Here is an 18,805-nt window from a genome sequence, read left to right as displayed (position 1 = left end):
ATGCACACATGTGACTAATGAAAATGTATGGCAGCGTGTTAGACAAGCATGTCAAATTATTCATGTCACAGGCTCATGGCACAGCTGTTACACTGTCACGCTCACTATTTATTTTCTTTCAGGTGCTGCTTCTGTTGTTCCTGGGCCAGCTGTCGCCAACCATGCCAGTGCCACTATGATTGTTCATGCCACAAGCACTTTGGTGACCTGATGTTGCAGGAATTTGTGTCACCGCATCACCAGCAAATTATTAAGTGCCATCATTTTCGTTGTATCCTCCACTGCCAATTCTGGACGGTTCAGCGTTCAGTCCAGCAGCATGGAACAGTAACAGGTGATCAATCAGCTCATAATCCCACCCATATCTTTGTTGCATGAGGCTATAGCACTACAGTCAAGATTTCATACTTATTCTTAATGTTCTTCCACGTTAGTGAGTGTGAAACAATTCTGTACTGTGTATAGATGATTTTACTGTGTCAACATTATCCAGTTTGAAATTTGCTTTTGACATCGCACATTCGAAATAATCTTTAAAAGGTGACCTTCAATACTCGCAGTTTTAATTTCTCGTTGCATTTTACACTGGCAACCTCAAGCCGTTGTGAGTGCAAACATTTAGTGCTAGTAACCTAGCAAGAGTATTGAAAACATCGCTGGCACATTGTTGCTGTGTTTGACAGCATACCAAATTAGTCAGCTAGAGCACAAAAAGTCAAAACAGCACCCACTAGGGCATCCAAATTTCTTTTTGTAATTTTACATTAGTTCAGTGAAATGAGTGGCGTTGCCATGAAGTATTTATTGTAAAAAGTCAGCAAATATACCTTGATTTTGAGAGGGCAGCTTAGGCTACTTCTCAACCAGTGAGATCAAACCTATCATTGCCAACTTGTATAACAATCAAGAAGTTTAGTCTGTGATGAGTAGCAGCTTTCCTGTTGCAAGGCAAGGCCTCTAGGTGGAAGTTTGTTACAACGTATTCAAATATGAGTGCGGCTTTAGTAAGTGTTTTCACGCGACACTAGACTTTCTGGCCTTTTTGACTGTATACATTTGTTACTTGACATGAGCTCTCAGGTAGATGCATTGTTTCTATATTTTTCTACAGCTATTGGTAGAGTTTTTTGCTACATATTTTACTAACACAACAAAACATTTCTCTGAATGTGTTCACTTGGGTTTAAGACTTTCTTTTGTGCATACCTCTGTTTACATCTGTTAATATTGACAACTTTCCTTCTGCTTATGTGACATCTGCCGTATTCCAACGAAGTGTGCTCAGTGGAGCCCTGTAGCCAGAAGGGTACTCCAGGAGTTAGTCCCCCACCCCCCCCTCGAATTCGGTTGTTGTGGGTTGTTCTACTGAGCATAAGTAATGAAGAAAGTCATTTTTTATGGCCATCAACATGTGCCCCCGCCCCTCCGAAAAACATTGCTGGCTACGGGGCTGTCTTTTTATGAGCTCGTTATTTCTTCTTGCTCGTACTTTATTGTTTTTACCTCGCATTGTCTGCATATGTACAAAATACACGGTGTTTCAAGAAATGTCTTCGCTATTCTTTAAAAATTAAAGAAAGGAGGTACTTGCGAGCTAGTAGCGGCATTGCCTTTCCTGTGACAAAAGGAATCTTAAGATAGGCAGAAACATTCATTGCGGCAGTAATGATAGCAATTAAGACAATTACCTTTTTTCCAGTGGTAGTAGCTGGTCGAGTTAGATGAGCAAACTTAAGTCCTTTCTGCGAAAAGACTATAGCTACCTTGAAATTTTTGAAAAGCAGCCACTGATAATTACCTTGGTGTGATGTAATCTGCCTAACTTAGCTGTCGAAACGAAAACCATTGCACCAGACAGTACATTTATCATTCAATTTGACAACGCCCTCAATGACGACACTGTTTTTCTAGCCGTTATCAACCATCGATTTAGACACTTTTCTTTGTGCCCGCTTATCGCCGCTTACTTAAGCTTCTCCCCCGATGCAAGAGAAAGAGTGTCGTAATTGAGGGCATTGTCAAAATGAATGGCAGATGCACTGTTTGGTGCGTCGGTTTTGGTTTCGCCAGCTAAATTGAAGAGAGTGCATCACTCTGCGCTGATCACCAGGGGCCGCTTTTCTTAAATTGTAAACTGGCGATGAACTATTTGTAAGCATAGGTTCAATTCGCCCATTCAACCCGACTGGCTATTAGCTCTGGTAAATCGATAATTGTGTACACTTCTATAATTACTGCCATAAATAATGCTAGTACCTATCTGAAGATGCCTCCTGCCACAGGAAGGCAGTGCCGCATGTCTCTTTTCTCGATTTTCGAAAAATATTTGACACATTTCTGGAATGATCTGTTGATGTTATCTTTAATGAGTCATTCCATGCCAAATCACTCAACGTTTTTGCGACCATCATGAATATAGCTGATGTAACTTCCTCATATTTCTCGAAGTGCGAAACTCGTCCTGGTCGTTTATTTTTGTGGCCGAAACCTTTCCTCCCTATTTTTGAGAGTCTATTGTTTGGTGCCAAGTAAGGTAAAAAGTGCTAAACAACACTTTTTTTCAAAAAGAAGTTTTTGGAATGCACTCAATGAAGGACATTTCTGGCAACGTAATAAAGTTATCTAAGTTCGAGGGCTTTGAGGGCTTTCCAAATGAGCAATATTGAATTCTCTGAGGGCTTTTCACACAAGCAATATTGAATTCTTTGAGGGCTTTTCACACGAGCAATATTGAATAAAGTTGTCTCATTTGGAATTTTTGCCGGGAACATGATAAGTTCCAAGGACACAAATTAAATACGTGATGGTTGCCTGTCAACAAGCTACAAATTAAAAATAATTTAGACACTGATTTTACAACGGATACTCTGAAAAAAGTGTTAGTGTCACTTTGGGAAAACCTCGGTATGCAGCATCAAAAACTTGCCTTGTTGATCGGACGGTAAATGTGCAGAAAATTTCATTCTAAAGCTCTATAGACAAGCTAAATATAGGTGGAATTCCTAGAGGGTATTATTTTCAAATTTTACAAATATTTTTTGAAATGTGTATTTGCACCACCTTTTCGCTTATGTAACTCAAGTGGCGGGACGCACTCGCAAAGGCAATCTTCAGCAGAATCCCACTAACTGGATTAGAGAGAGCGAATTTGGTGTTCTCTACAGAGTAATTGAAATCGGATTAGGGTTATCATCTGCATTTTATTGCCAATGGAAGGTGCTACAAGGACGGGGTTCAGTGTGGTGACTTCCAGGTGAGTCATGCAGCTTTATAGATATAAAGTGACACATCCTGCTTTCCTGGGGAGTTCTGCAAATGCAGTAGGTATGTTTTATGCCCTTAATAAAAGTATTTAGTCATATTCACTACTTATGCTTGCAGCATGCTAGTAGCATTGATGCAGTGCACTGACAAACGCTGTCGTAAAACAACAGTTGATTATTTTTCAGGCTTACAGGAGAGCACACTGCTCCCTGAGACCCAAAGCCTGTCATATGAATAAAAAAGCGAAAACAACTTTAAATTAGGAACTGGTAATGAAGCTGACAGTAAGGGATAAGTGTGTACTGTATACTTTTTAACAGCTGGATGGCTCATCTGGGAGTCATCACCAGTGGCGTAGCCAGGAAGGCAGGAGTAGCTGCTTAACTCTCCCCCCCCCCCCCCCCCAGTACAGTCCAGATGTTCTTTACGTTAAAGCCGTGGGTTGCCCTTCTAATGTGACTGATTCGTGACCACCTAGTTTATCGATGACTCATCAGAAGGCGCTAGTGTGAGCGACAGATACCCAGACAGATTCACGGTTACCGATAAAACCCTCTGAAGCTTTGCCCACACATAATCATGCACTTCATAAATATGCTGTGATTTTCTTAGTTCTGCCTGTGCATACTTACACGCACACTTAGAAACACACAAGAATGTAATTAGGTATGACCAAGGTCGCCTTTCCCTCACACACCCCCACGCGAAAAGTATATTTTTGCTACGCTACTGGTCTCCACACTCCAGTGACATTCATTGTAGTGCACCTCTGTTGGCAATGGAATGCAGATGATGGCCCAATTTCAATTTCAATTGCTCCGCATCAAGCTTGCTGTGTGTACTTCAAGTCTAAAAAGTCTGTTGGATATTGCCCTTGCGAGTGCTTCATCCCACTTGAGTTAAGTAGGGGTAAAGCTGGTAGATATACATACTTTCTAAGAAATTATTGTTGAGTTTTAAAATATTATCCTTCAGTAACTTCTATATTTAGGTAGTACATTAAGCGTCAAATTGAAATGCGCATATTTTTTGTCCGATTACCAAGACCAGCTTTTGGATGCTGAATACAGAGCTTTTGCCAAAAAAAAAGTGGTATTCACAATGTTCGAGACTTTCTGCTAAACTTCAGAGCGTAAATTATTTTTTATTTGTTGCATGTCAAAAATGTTACCAGCACATATTTTATTTTTGTCTTTGGCTTTTGCCATGTTACCGGGAAAAAATCCCAGACCTGGCAACAATATTCAGTATTGCTTGTGTAAAAACCTCTCGATGAATTGATATACATAAGTAAGTCATTATTTTTTGTTAAATCACTTCGTTACCTTGCGTGAAATGTCATTTATTGAGTGCATTGCAAGGCGATTTAAAAAAATTGTTGTTTGACGACTTTCAGCTGAGTCGGCATCATAATACAGACTTGCATTACTAGGGAGCAAAATTTTTGGCTATGAAATAAATGACTAGGACGAGTTTTGGACTTCGAGAAACATGAAAAGCTTTTCCGGCCTATTCGTGATGGTAAAAAAAAAAACACTGGGTAATTTTGCATGGCATAACCCGAATTGTTGTATTGATTAATGCATTGAATTACTTCTTTGCTTCTTTTGCATCTACTAATAATGTTAGCCAATATTTTGGTGTGTTTATGAAGTTGTTTCTGCTTTCAGCCATTTCATTCTGTCTCATATGTATTAATATTTATTCTGTGACAACATTTATTTTTGTGCTGCAAGCCAGTGTCTTTAACAAGGCCTATCAGGAGTCTTAAAATGAATAAATATTTCTACTCGCACTGTTTTTTGTTCTGCACTCGCCTGGTGTGATTGTGCTGGCAAAGTGTTTTTTCCTCTTTTTCAGAAAAGAAGTATGAACAATACTGTTACACAAGGAAAGCAACACAGGTGCTTTGAGTATCGGGAAGTCATGGCATTCCTTCCTGGTATTTTAAATTCCAGATACAAAGCCGCCCAAACAAAATAAAATTCGACAATTTTTGTTCACACAATTCGTATCCTGTCTGTGCTGTATTTATTTTATGATCATGGGAAAATAAAATTCAATTTCAGTGAATAGAAAACTGGTTCTTGTTGGTTTTAAACACTTGAATTCACTTCGTAAATTTTTTATCATCTGCAGGTGCAGACAAAAGTTCTCAGGTGACACTGCCACAAAATTAGGTGAAATAGTGGCGTGGAAAGTTTTGAATGACCTTGTACTTGCAGAAGAAAGATCTGCTGATTACGTATGCCTCATGTTTACCCTAATGAAAACACGTTTCTTATTTATGGACATGCAGCAATAGTATTATTATCATTATTATTAATGCGTGAGAAATGGCCCTATGAAGCAGGTGTTGTTCCGTAGCAGCCGGTAATTTATTTCTTCATTGCGGGAATCTCCGTGAATATTGAACGGGCTGTACGTTCTATGTGTTCTACGTGATCCCTGGTGTACTATTTTCTTTTTACGGAAGTGTTGGCAGCATGTTACCTAAGCCTTTGTACGTAATGAAGGAAAAATATTTTTTGCCATGTACTAGGACTCTGAGGTGAGATGCTGAACGAAGCGTAGCTCTCCTGATACGAAATGAGCTATGACCAAGGGGAGATAATCTATTGTGTTTTATAATCTATTTGTCTTTATGGTACCTGTCCCATGAATGAAGCGTTCACGGCCGAACTTAACAAGGCCAGCCTGAACAGGCTGTTATTTTTGTTGTGATGTTTGTATGCTTTACTCTGCGCATGTATCACGAAGGACTTGCCTATCAAAAGCTTGGATCACTGGAGGAGGCTTTGGACTGTTTCATCAAGCTGAGGACCATCGTGAAAACTATCCCACAAGCCGTGTACCAAATTGGCCGGACGTATCCTTCGAAAACTGTAAATTCAGATTGCGCGTTTCGAAAAACGTAGTTAATAATGAAAGGGGTCCGCGTGCGCAAGAGCAGGACTAGACTGCGTGATGCGAACGGTGAGTGATGACAAGGCCACAAGCTTCTCTAAGGCATCGTCATCGACGCCTTTGAGTAACGAAATTTGGTAGCTCTGAGCTCGAAAGAGGCGGCTCTGCCAGAACGCACGTACTGTGAAATGCCGCAAAAGGAGTGCCAACTAAATTTAACACAATATATCATTTGGAGCTAAAATAGAAGAGCATGTCTATAAAATGCTCAAGAGGCTGCGCTTTATCCCGTCTCATTGTTCCTTATTTTTGCTTGCGCGGGTAGTGTATATTTCAGTATGAAGTAACCTGGTGTGCACTGTCATATGCTGCAATGTATTACCAACTAGCCGTACAATATCTGTTGCAAGCTCAAAAGGCATCTGCATGCCGATGGCTCACCTTCAATGTTTTTATCACCGGAGTGTCTCAAGTGAAACATTAGCTTCCTCTCCCCCCTCAAAAAAAAAATAGAACGTATGTGTTCATTGTTTAATGAATTCTTCTACTCCCCACCCATTTTCTTTTTTTTTCTTTTGATTGCACTAAAGGGCTGAGGAGAGCAAATACTGAAATTTTAAAGAATAGCTAGCCAGAAGTCCTTGGCATTCACGAGCATTTTTCACAATTTTTAGCATGCACTTTAATCATACAGTACAAGCAGCTCACAATATAGGCCAGCCTATACTTTTCTTTAAAGAACTCCAAACTTTCCTGCGCATCATAAAAAGCGCCGCCAATGCTTTGGGCCTCAGATGCCTCCGGGCATACGCCATTTTTGCAAGCTTGTAAGCGGCGGGGCGATTTCCATTTTCAAATGGCCCTTTGGGTCTACCTTCTTCAAATATTGTACCAGCTTGTGAATAGCCGCTCTCTTCTGACGCATTGCATATGCTTTAGTCATTAGTCGGTGATTGTGCAATTTTTCTTATTATGGCCCTCTGTGACCAAAACAAGGAGCTGCAGGAGATACCTAGCACTCAGCAATGTTTGTGCTTCAAGTTTGAATGCTGCTAGTCTGAACTGAGGCATGCAAGATTTGCAAGATCAGCCAAGATTTGAGCGCGTGGGTCATAACACTATCAGACGCGAAAGCCTTCACTTTGCAGCCATATATCTGAAAATCTGCGCTTGAGTGCTTTTTGAGTCCGTTGGCGCATGTGCATGAACAAAAGAAACAGCCCGACCGCATCTGTCCAGCTCTGCTTCTGGTGACCCAGTTTCACTATTCGTCAGGAGTTTTAGCGCTAGGACAAGCAAGCACTTTTTTCTTCCAAACCGAATAATTGCAGTTGCCGCTTAACAAAGCTGAAAGGACATTAAGATCATGCCTGTCGGAAACGAGGTCTCTAATGTAGATCATGGACGTGTGAGCAACAGTGCGAACGAAGCACTGTGGCCGAGCCATTCCCGAGAAATTGCTCTAGGGGAAGCCGTCTACATCTACGCATAGAGAACAGCAAAACCATCCGCGGCTTCTTGTGCTGGGTAGAAAGGTGGCCGTGTAGCATATAGTGCACTTCCGCAGCAGTTCTTTTTTCCCAAATCATTGCGGCTAGGGAAGTAAAAACGTGCTCTCATAGTCGCTGATAGACTGGTAGCACTAGAAATAAAAGAACTAAACAACAGCTCATTTTTTAATTTTATTTCTCCATTATTCCTGGCCTTTAGTCAACACTAACGGTACGTCCACATTGTTTTCATTGAAAAGACGAGCCTTGTAAACAAAGCCCTAGCGTCCACTTCCATGGATGGTGGGCTCAGATTTTTTGTCTTGCAGTGCAGCCTCGTTTCGAAGTACATCTCCTATACTTGATTCTTCAATAAATCAATCAGAAATCATTCAAACAGTACAATGTAGACACGTAAGGCACAGTGTTAGCAAAAAGGCAAATAATGCCTAACAAAGTGCCGTAACCCGTCCTAATCAATAAGGGACACCATTGGGAAGAATGTACACATGTTGAAACAATATAATCGAAGTAGAAGCCACAGTTTAAATTTTTTATCAGTTTTAAAACATCGTTTGCACGTTTATACTTCTATATCAATCTGCAAGGCATGGCTTATGGTGTAAGGTAATATTTTGTTTTCAATAACACCAATCAAGAATTGTGTGGAAATACCCAGACTTGTTAATAATCACCAAGCTATTACAACCAACTAAATTAAAGTGTCACACAATGATAGACGTCAATACAACGAAAACCTGATTGATCTCACAAGCAAAATTTTTTTCGAAGGCATTATAAATACGGGCGTGTTTTTCTTAAACACGAATATTCAGCGGCTCTCTTTCACTAGGGGTCATATGCTCTTACGATTGTGTACAGTACTTTGTTCATATTTTTTCGCTGCAATATGTTATGCGTCTAAAGCTGTTTGCACGCTGTGTTAGAAAATGTGTATCGTGGAATGCGACTGCGTTAGACTTCAATTTGTCACGTTTGGCTATCGACATTTTTTTTTGTTTACGGTGTTTACAAGCGTTAATATGTTGTGTTGTTGAGTAGATTGCATTAGAGAATCTATCCCCTTGATTATTCGTTGGATTTTTTCTGTAGCTTATGAATGTATTTTTTGTTCGTTTTAGCAGTATTTTCTCATAATCATAAGCAGTAATTGATGCGTATGTATACTGACAAATATCACAGATTCTTCACTAACAAATAGGTAAAAACATCGTATTTTGCCTATTACACCTATTGAGATCATTGTAAGATCATTGCAAATTTTGTTTACGTTATATGCCCAGTCGAGTATTTCAGGAAAAATTATACAAGAAATCCTATAGTATGTAACAAGTTCAAATGATTCCTTCATAATTTTACATAAATGTCAATACATTCATTTTTAGCCGAAAAGTGACATTTATTCTGTGTGTGTTTAGTTTAATGCTAGCTTATTTGCTGAAACCAATAGTTAGACTGAAGCCCGTATGAACAGGAACAGACATGTAGACAAACAAAAGAGCACACAGACCACGATTAAAACAAATAAAAGCACGATGTTTCGGCCCCCGTAGCGGAACTTTATTGGAATGAAAGGGGCTCCTGTCAGCGGCGAAATATGGCGCTTTTCTTTGCCTTTATTAGTCATCGGTGTGTTGTTTCTTTGTCTTCAAGTTTATTTGCTATTAATTACACTGACAGGTTCTTTAGCTATCTGTTTGGTTGTTCTTCTAAGCAGTCAATATCTTTGCCAGAGAGCGAAAAAAAAAACGTGTGTCGTTGGCGTCTCTGGAGCTTGTGGTACATAAAAAACATGTGCCGTCTTTGGAGCTTGTGATACATAAAACTATCTTTGACATGTAAGAGGAACAGAAGTGAGGCCGATATAGATCCCTGAAAGACGCCGTACTTAATATGATCCTCGATGCTGCGTATCACAATGCTGAAATCAGTTTACGAGATAACTGCCAAATAATTTGAGGGTAGAATATCTTATGCTGCACTGATTTATATTCACCAGAAGAGTTTTGTGTTTGATAATACCGAAAGACTTTTTTATATTTAGGAATATTGTAAGCGTCTAAGATTTCTTTTCAATATTATCTAGTATTTCGTCCTTCATAGAGAGCAAGGCCAGCTTCGTCCTTTTTATTTTCTCAAGGGCGTATTGCTGTTATGTTATACTTTCTTGGCTACAAAAAATTGCGATTTTGAAGTGTATAAAACTCCCTATAACATTTGAAAACATCGATAATACAGATGTAAGCCTATACATATTTAGGCAATTTTATTACCACTTTTGTGGATTTTTGATACCGTGGCAATATTTAGCTTATCAGGAAGTAATCTGGTGCCTAAAATAAAATTTTCTTATATGAGAGTGGCAGACTTATACACCGCGACATTGCTTTTAATGGCCCAGCTTTATTACGACCAACAGTTGTCGCAGAATTGTTAGGTAAATTCACGATGAAAACATGTATCTCAGATTCACCAGTAAGAGCGAAAATATGAATTTCGCAATAGTTTTGCTCATGTATGGTTCACAGTCTCTTTAGGTACTCACTGAACTTCAAAAACCCCAAACAAAAAAAAAACATTGTTGAACTTCTCAGCGAGTAATGTTGCAGAGCGAGGTTCGTTTTTTATTATAAGCTCATTGATTATCTTTTTTATTTTATGAAACTAAAAGATCATTCATAGTTCTCCCGACTGCTTTGTGGTCATTCATAGTAGCAGCAAACTTATGTTCATGGTATTGTATGTGTACTCGCTTTGAGAGCCTAATTTATTTCTGAACTATTGCAAGTAGTCGATGTGGTTGGCTTTAATTAATTTACTAAATAATTCATCATCTTATTTTATTCTCTTTGGAAGTTATGCATCAATTTCCAGTTTATTTCCAGCTTACTCAGCCTATTTATTCGGTTTTTCAGCTTATTTGTTAGTTTTAAGCTATACAATTCGGAAAGCCTGGTCATTGAGTTGCGGTATTTTCAAAATAGATGTTTCGCAACTGGGTAGAGGTGAAGTGTTTTGTAATATTTCACCTAAATCTGCTGCAATGCCTTACCTTTCATGCTTTTGAATTTACTAAGTAGTAATATTGCTCAAAGCAAGTAAAGTTGATTTTCTTCGGCTCCATTTTTTCTGAATCTGAATGCAAAATTTAGAAATTGGTTAATGTTACCACGTAAACAACCCCAGCTTTAAATTTTTACCTTCATTTTTAAATATAGTGAAGCACAAGTCAAGAAGGGCTTCCGACACTTCTGTCGAGAAGGTTTCGCTTGGTAACAGAAGCAAACAACATATATACGTTGAAATCACCCGTTACAATTACGTGCATAATTCGGTGTTCAGACTAGACTAATATTTCTCTAACAAAGTATAAGAACGATGACACAGTTCTGAAAAGAGGCCTGTATACTATAACTAAGAACAATTTTGCTGACATCACAGTGACTGATTCAAAATCAGACATTACAGTTTCCAATTCATTTGTGATATCAAATTTAAGGCTGTGGTCAATAGGAATTGCAACACCAACACCTTGTTGCTTTTCTCTACAGACTGTGACAAAATAGTAGTTAGTAAAGGTACCCCGTCTTCACAGCTTGTGAACGAAGTCTCGGTAAAAGCTAAGAAATAAAAATTGTGCTTCAAGGTTTCGAGAGGTGCATCAACCACCTTCTTTATTTCGTAAGCTTTGTGAAGTTGCATGCAGTAATAACAACTGCTTTTAAAGACGATCATTTTTCTTGGGGAACTTCGACACAAAATTTTTGGTCTGTCTGTCTGTCTGTCTGTCTGTCTGTCTGTCTGTCTGTCTGTCTGTCTGTCTGTCTGTCTGTCTGTCTGCACATTTGTCTGTTTGTTCACTCTTAAAAGCCTCGGGTATTTGAAACAGCCAACCCCATCCGCAGCGCCCACCTATGTTGCTCAAGATTTAGCGTTGATACTTGTGCTATTGTCGAATAAAAAGAAATGATTGCGCGTGTCTGGGGCACCATAACAGCACGTATATATTCTGCATGTGTGCCTTTTACTAGAAAAGGCATACATAAGTATATTTAAGGACTGTATAGCTTATCACACTGCGTTGACCATCCAACGCTTGCACGGAAAAACGAGTGTTTCCAACACTTTGCTAAAACCGTGGTGGCACCTACCTGTCGCCTTGCGTTCTACACCTTGTCACCTCTGCGGCGGGTGCACACAGCCGCCTCAGAGCCACGTGCTTTGTTTTTGCAAAAAACTGCCAGATGGCGGTCATGTCTCACGTGTGACGTGACATTATGCACTCGTTTGCCTCCGCTGCACACTCGAGGATGCCTCCGGAATACTATTCACCGATTTTCTTGCGCAGAACATCAATTAAATGTTTTGTTTACTCTCTCCACACGCAAGACTATCGTCTTTCGACAACATTTGCAGAATAAATGCTGATACGGGGCCAATGTTTTGTCGTGAGAAAGGTTTATTCACTGATACGAGTGTGGCGGTTAGGGCTAGTTGGTATGTCCCATGGTTTACAGTCTCCTCTATATGTTTTCGCTCTCTGCGCAATAAACTCAGTTGAAAGTTAGGGCTCGTTTCTTTCTTGTCCCTTTGCCATAGTTCTGTTCTCGCGCTTTATCTACTGTCGCTGAAAGGATTTCCCATCGTGGTAACAGAAGTTATTAGAATGTGCCATAATGGCGTGGTCATCTGGGAGAGGTTGTCATCTTTAGGTGTCGTGAAGTTTTTTAGAAAATGGTATTTTCCAACACGTTCACGTCAAAAAGATGTTGCAGTTGTGGAAACTACTCTTTTTTGCAGTTACTTGCTCAGCCAATTCCGGACTACTCACATGGTATTGGCAAATATTTTCTTAAGGTATTCAGTAGAAGCATGCCGCCGACGCAGCCGCCTTCCCACTGTTTCGCGCAGTTATTGGGTAGGACAAAAGAGTTCACATCGTGTTTTTTGTCTCGTCATTAGAGGCGTATTACTCCACGAAGAGCTTGGAATCACTCCTCACAGCTGCTTGTGGTAGCACTACTCAGTCGCCTTCGTGGCTATCAACACCCTTCGCGATCTTGGCATCGAATTCCCCAAACACAGACCACTTCGACAAAACACTGTTTGGTCACATGGGATTGTAGACTGTCAAGTGGCAATTTTACGGATGCACAGAAAGCGCTCTGCACCCACAGCAGAATTACCTTTTCCGCTACTTGAATATAATGTAGAAAAGTACGGCAATCATTCGAAAGTTTTCACCAATGAACTTGTCGACATAGAGCATGCAGCAAGCGCTGCAGCGTTTGTGATCCCGTCTCTAAAGACGTCCTGGGCAGCGCCACTCGAGTGCGTCGTTTCATCGAGGGCAAGTGAAAGCGTGACAATTCAGGAAAACCTGAAGAAACTGAAGTTTTGCAGGCAGTAACAAAACAAACTGTTTTCGCACACAATGCCCACTTTGCAGAAGCTACAACATGAATTGGGTTTGAATTCGTGCACTCAAAGACCACTGCGAATCCTTGAAGACCTGCAATGCATTGATCTAAACATTAAATTTGAATGGATTCCATAACATGTGAGTATAGCGGGTAATGAGGTGGCTGACAGACTTGCCCGGAGTGCTCTGGAGCTTACAGCAACGAAGAAGGCTCCGAAAGACAATCAGCAGCTTTTACGAGAAGCTGTCTACAAGCGTTTTCACTCTTTATGGCTGACACTTCACCAGCCATGTGTGGCAAAATGGCTATCAAGGGAAGAGGGCTACTTTCTTCATTGCATTCGACTGGGACCAGCGCATGCAACAGCATGGCTCTACAAGATCAGACTCTCCGCGACTCTTTTGTGCCCAAAGTGCAAGGACCATTGATATAAGACACTATTTGATAAAAGGCCAAACCCCATAACCTCGAAAATGCTCGCGACAGTGACGAGCGACGCGACGTGTATTGCCTTTGCGCGAACAAAGGATTGCCTTGCGCAGGCAAACCTCATTCACGTGACGGCTTCGGCGAGCGAACTCCACCGTCGCTTGAACAATGTCATTCATTCGTACAGAAATAACCGCGTAGTGAGCGGTATGCAGTTTAAAAATACAATCAATTGTTGTGTATTGTAACGGTAAGTGTTTATTAGTGTCTTGCATGACGTTTTTTATGTACACGTGCATAAATATTAAGATATTTTTTCGTTGTGCACGCGTGACATGGGCGGAGAGGAGCATAAGAGAAAGTGGTAACTTCGCGGCACACGAAGAAAACCGGTAGTACGTCAGTCATGTACATCCTGTTCCGGCGCTTTGAGCACAGCACTTCCAGGCGATCGGCGACGGTTTCCAAATCTGGCAAACCGAGCGATCGCGCGTAGACTACCTTGCGATACGTCGCGCGAACGTGCTGTTTGATCGCTCACAACATCGCTCGTCGCTGTCACGTGCATTTTCGCGTTTCTGGGGTTTGGCCTTAAGTGTCGTGAGATTAAGAAGGTACGGCGAGGATTATTTGAGAAACTGTAACGTTTGGGCTCACCACGCGACAACGTGACTTAGATTGTGTTTCCGCGTGGTACTGTATTTTCAGAAAACAGGTGTCACGACTTCTTTTGTGTAACAGTCTGATGCATAGTTGAAAGACGTGGACGGAACGTGATGGGGAAGACTTTTAGGTGTTGAAGGCAAATTCGTATGAAAAATAACAAGGTGCGAAGCATTCCAGATGTTACCATCACTTAAGCGAAAAGAAGTGGGGCTAACCTGGCCCGAGACTTTGTAAGGACCCCGACACTTGGGGCGCTTGCCTGGTACACGAACCTTGACTAGATCGCCAGTGCGAACTTTGGACTGCTTTGCACCTCGACGGGTGTTGACATACTTTCTCATTGCTCGTTGATGAGAAAAAACCTTGGTACGGATTTGATCAGGAGATGACACTGCTATGTTACGAGGCAAAGAGGCTATGTCGAGAGCAACTCGCGGTTGCCTACCATGGAGAAGTTGAGCAGGAGACACTCCAGTGGTGCCTGGTGGTGTGAACCTGTACGAAGCTAAACATTCAGTCAAGACTTGCTTGAGGGGATGGTACTCTAATTGGGCGATCTGGATATGTTCCTTTAAAACGTGATTAAAGCGCTCGATTTGCCCATTTGATCGAGGATAGAAAACTGATGAGCTCAAGTGCTGAATTCCTCGTTGTGAAAGAAAAGCCTCGAAATGTTGGGACTAAAACTGTGGACCATTGTCCACAACTATGTCATCAGGAAAACCTTCCCGGCTGAAGATTGAAGACAGAAACTCAATGATGACCTCAGAAGTAACCGTTTGTGTGAAACAAAGCTCTGGCCATTTGAAATGGTAGTCGATGAGAGAAACAATGAACCGGGCATTTTGTGGAACATTATGCAAAGGACCGATGATGTCAATGCCGAGTTTCTGCCAAGGCCGATCAGGCCACTGGACTGGCTGCAACGGAGAAAATGCAGGTTTGGCAGACTTATCAGCTGCCTGATATATATGGCAGTTGTAAACTGCATGCTCGACCTGCTTGTCTAAGGCTGGCCACCAGTACCTGTCTCAGAGATTCTGTTTGGTGCGGACAATGCCTGGATGGGCCTCATGGGCAAGCTGTACTAGCTTGTTACGGAAAGAAGCAGGGGGAATCACGCGTTCATAGCGGAAAAGCAAGTCCTCGACACAAGACAGTTCCTGTCGGACTGCGAAGTATTGATTGATATGTGGGGTTTAACGTCCCAAAACCACTATATGAGACGCCGTAGTGGAGGGCTCCAGAAATTTAAACCACCTGGGGTTCTTTAACGTGCACCCAAATCTGAGCACGCGGGCCTACAACATTTCCGCCTCCATCGGAAATGCAGCCGCGGACTGCGAGGTAAGGCAAGAATTCAGAAGCAAGAGCACATTTGGAAGACCATCCTTCACGTAAATATTTGAGAACTTGAGACAAAGTGGAATCTGCAGCTGTAGCTGCCTGAAGCTCAGCTTTACTGATGCAGGAAGTAACTAATGAAACAACTTCCCCAGCCCGCTCTTCAGTAACCGGTATCTGAAGAGAAAGGCGCGACAGTGCATCAGCAACCACGTTATTAGAACCTTTAGGATATTGAACACTGAAATTATAATACATGAGTTTGGCACACCAACGGGAAATGCGAATGGGGCGGCGGCCTTCGGATCTTGCAGAAAGAAGAGCAACTAGTTCTTGGTGATCTGTACGTAATGTGAAGTGCCGGCCCCACAAGTAAACTTACCATTTCTCACAGGCAAAAAGACACGCGAGAGCTTCACGCTCTCCTACTGAATATCTGCGTTCAGCAGGGGTCAATGTACGAGATGCAAAAGCGATAGTGATCAGCTGAACACCTGTGAGTGTTGAAATACTGCTCCCAGTCCAACATTGGACGCATCCGTCGTGATGACGATGGAAAGCTTCGCATTGAAAATACTAACAGCTGGCTTTGAGGCCAGTATTGACTTAACTCGAATGAAGCTCTGCTCAGCTTCAGCTGACCAGTTAAAAGGCTGTGCTTGTCGAAGTTGAGTACGCAGTGGTTCAACAACGTCAGCATAGTGAGGGACAAACTTGGCATAATAACAAACAAGACCTAAAAAAGATTGCAAGGTTTTGGCATCAGTAGGCCGTGGGGTATTGACAATGGCCTGAACTCTAGATCCAACAGGTGTCAAGCCGCGGGAAATAGTATTATGTCCTAGAAATTGTAACTCATTCACAGAAAAAATGCACTTGTTATTAAGTTTCATACCACATTCACTGATGCTGTTGAGAACAGTATGCAAGTTAGCATCGCGCTCTTCGCGAGTACGTCCCCACACCAAAATGTCATCCGAGTAACAAACGGCGCCTTTACAACCCTTAAGAATGATTCACATGATTTTCTGAAACACACTGCAAAGGCAGAGGCAAGCCCAAAACACACGCAGCGAAACCGAAACAAGCCTTCGTGCGAAACAAATGTGGTTAAGTTTCTACTGCACTCAGAAAGTTCAACTCGGTGATAAGCGGAAGCGAGGTTCAGCTTGGAGAAACATACTGCTCCGGAGAGCTGATGAAGCAGTTCTTCAATGTGAGGAAGTGGAAAACCGTCTACGACGATCGCCTTGTTCGGTTCTCGTAAGTCGACGCGTAGTCGAAGGGATCCAACTTTTTACACGACGACCAGTGGAGAAACCCAGTCGGAAGTAGAGACAGGCTCGATGATTCCACTGGCTTGAAGGCGAGACAATTCCGCAGAGACTTGCTCACGGAGAAGAAGAGGAATGCGGCGCAGCTTGGCACGCACAGGGCACACACCTGGTCGACGCATCACTTTATGCACAAAACCGCGCGCACAACCCAGTTCACGGGTGAACAGGTGGTGGAATTCAGAAGGCGCGTTGGACTGAAGATCATCTTGGACGACAACTTGAGCACACGTCATAGACGCACCGACGATGTTGATGGACAAAGCCCTGATGGCATCACGTCCCAAAAACGAGCTGCCATTGGCAGTTACATAAAAAGTAATGGAAGCAGTGCGACTGCGATAGGAGACCTGAGCTGTAAATTGACCTAAATTATCAATCGTTTCTTTGGAATATGTTTGTAGAACGACGTGTGAAGGCAAAAGCCGACTGTTGGAAAAATGACTATAAAAGTCAACGGCACTGATTAAAGAGACTGAGACACCAGTGTCCACGAGAAATGACAAGGGCACATGGCCCACTGAAGCTATGATGCTGGGCACGGACGTAGTGTGGAGGCCATTCACATTTAAAACAGTGACCGTATTGGTCTGTGCAGGGCTCGAAGGAGCGGACGAAAAAACTGGTTCAGGAAGATTTGCTGGACGGGAATGGCATACGGACTGAAAATGTCCGATTTTTCCGCACGCAAGACAAGTGCGGTTTCTCGCGGGACACTGCGCGAAATTGGCTAAATGCCAAGCCGATCCGCAACGAAAGCAATGCGCGGTTTCACTTGGAGAAAAACATTGCGAACGCGAGTTAGCAGCTCGGTGCTGTTCCTGAAAACCAGAATTTGGCGGAATGGGGTCGCCATATAGCCGGCTTCTTCACCGCCGAGACGCAGAGAGGCCGCCGTGTTGGCCGCCACGGAAGGACTGTGCAGGCGGGCGTCCATGTTGGCCGCCACGCCGAGACGAAGATGAAGGGCCGCCATGTTGACTCATCCTGTGAAACAAAGAGCCGCCACCTTGGCCCCCCCGCAGCAGAAAGTTGCTGCACTGAATGCGGAGCGAATTGCTCCAACTGGGAGCGAATAAGCTCGTCCTCTCGCGCAATCGAGAGGGCTTCGGATAATGAAATCGAGGAGCATTTTTGAAGCATGCGGCAGCGGACGTTTTGCGAGGCTACCCCGGTGAAAAGCTGATGGCAGATCATATCGTCCTCGAGCGCGCGACGCGCTCGAGGACGATATGATCTCCCCGCACGACGCGGCGAGATCATATATCGAGGACGATATCGTATATAGAGGACGATATCGCCGCACGACGCGGCGAGCGTTCGAAGAGAAGTAATGATCTCGGTGACTGGCTCACCAGGCAATTGTCGCCTTTCTTGGAATTTTACGCTTGCGAGATAGTCGCACGAGACATCTTTAAAATGCTCATCAATAAGAGCAACAGCATTCTTGAAGGCATCGCCCGACGCTAGCGTCGGCGACGCGTTGGTGGCGTCCAAAGTATAGAAGAGCTTTAACCCGGCAGGGCCCAATGCGTTAAGCAGCAGGGCCTTGTGACGCTCGGGCTTGCTGGTGTCCTCCCCGGCCGCATCTGCGTAGGCCTGAAACACCAATTTCCAGTCAGCCCATGGAAGTGGTGGGTCTCCAGGCGAAGGAAAAAATAGGGCAGGTTGAATAGGAGACGTCATTTCAAGCAAGAAGAATGGAGAGCTGCAGACGAGAAGAAAATGACGCCAGTACACTGTTTGAAGAAGAAGACAGAGGCGGCGTAGCTGAATAGAGAAGAAATGAAGCGACGCAGCACGCAGCAGCCACCTTGAAGGGAACAAAGAGCGTCTAGGGTTAGCAGGGTGAGGAGGGACAATTATGTTTGGGGTATGGTGCAGTGAGATAGAGCACCGGCACAATACTGCATGTCTAATAGCACAG

General features: G+C 42.7%; 1 protein-coding gene across 1 annotated transcript in view; it reads left to right on the top strand.

Annotated features, from left to right (window-relative positions):
• The window catches only part of nompB (intraflagellar transport protein 88-like protein nompB), a 1,761,410-nt gene that overhangs the window by 1,076,012 nt on the left and 666,593 nt on the right, over positions 1-18,805 (top strand). Inside the window, exon 16 of the mRNA XM_075896456.1 lies at positions 6,025-6,133. Coding sequence (XP_075752571.1) covers positions 6,025-6,133 — 109 coding nt within the window. The remainder of the gene's footprint in view (positions 1-6,024; positions 6,134-18,805) is intronic.

Source organism: Rhipicephalus microplus, chromosome 5 (genome assembly GCF_043290135.1).
Source record: "Rhipicephalus microplus isolate Deutch F79 chromosome 5, USDA_Rmic, whole genome shotgun sequence".
Taxonomy (NCBI): Eukaryota; Metazoa; Arthropoda; class Arachnida; order Ixodida; family Ixodidae; genus Rhipicephalus; species Rhipicephalus microplus.
This window is presented reverse-complemented; position numbering and strand designations above follow the sequence as displayed.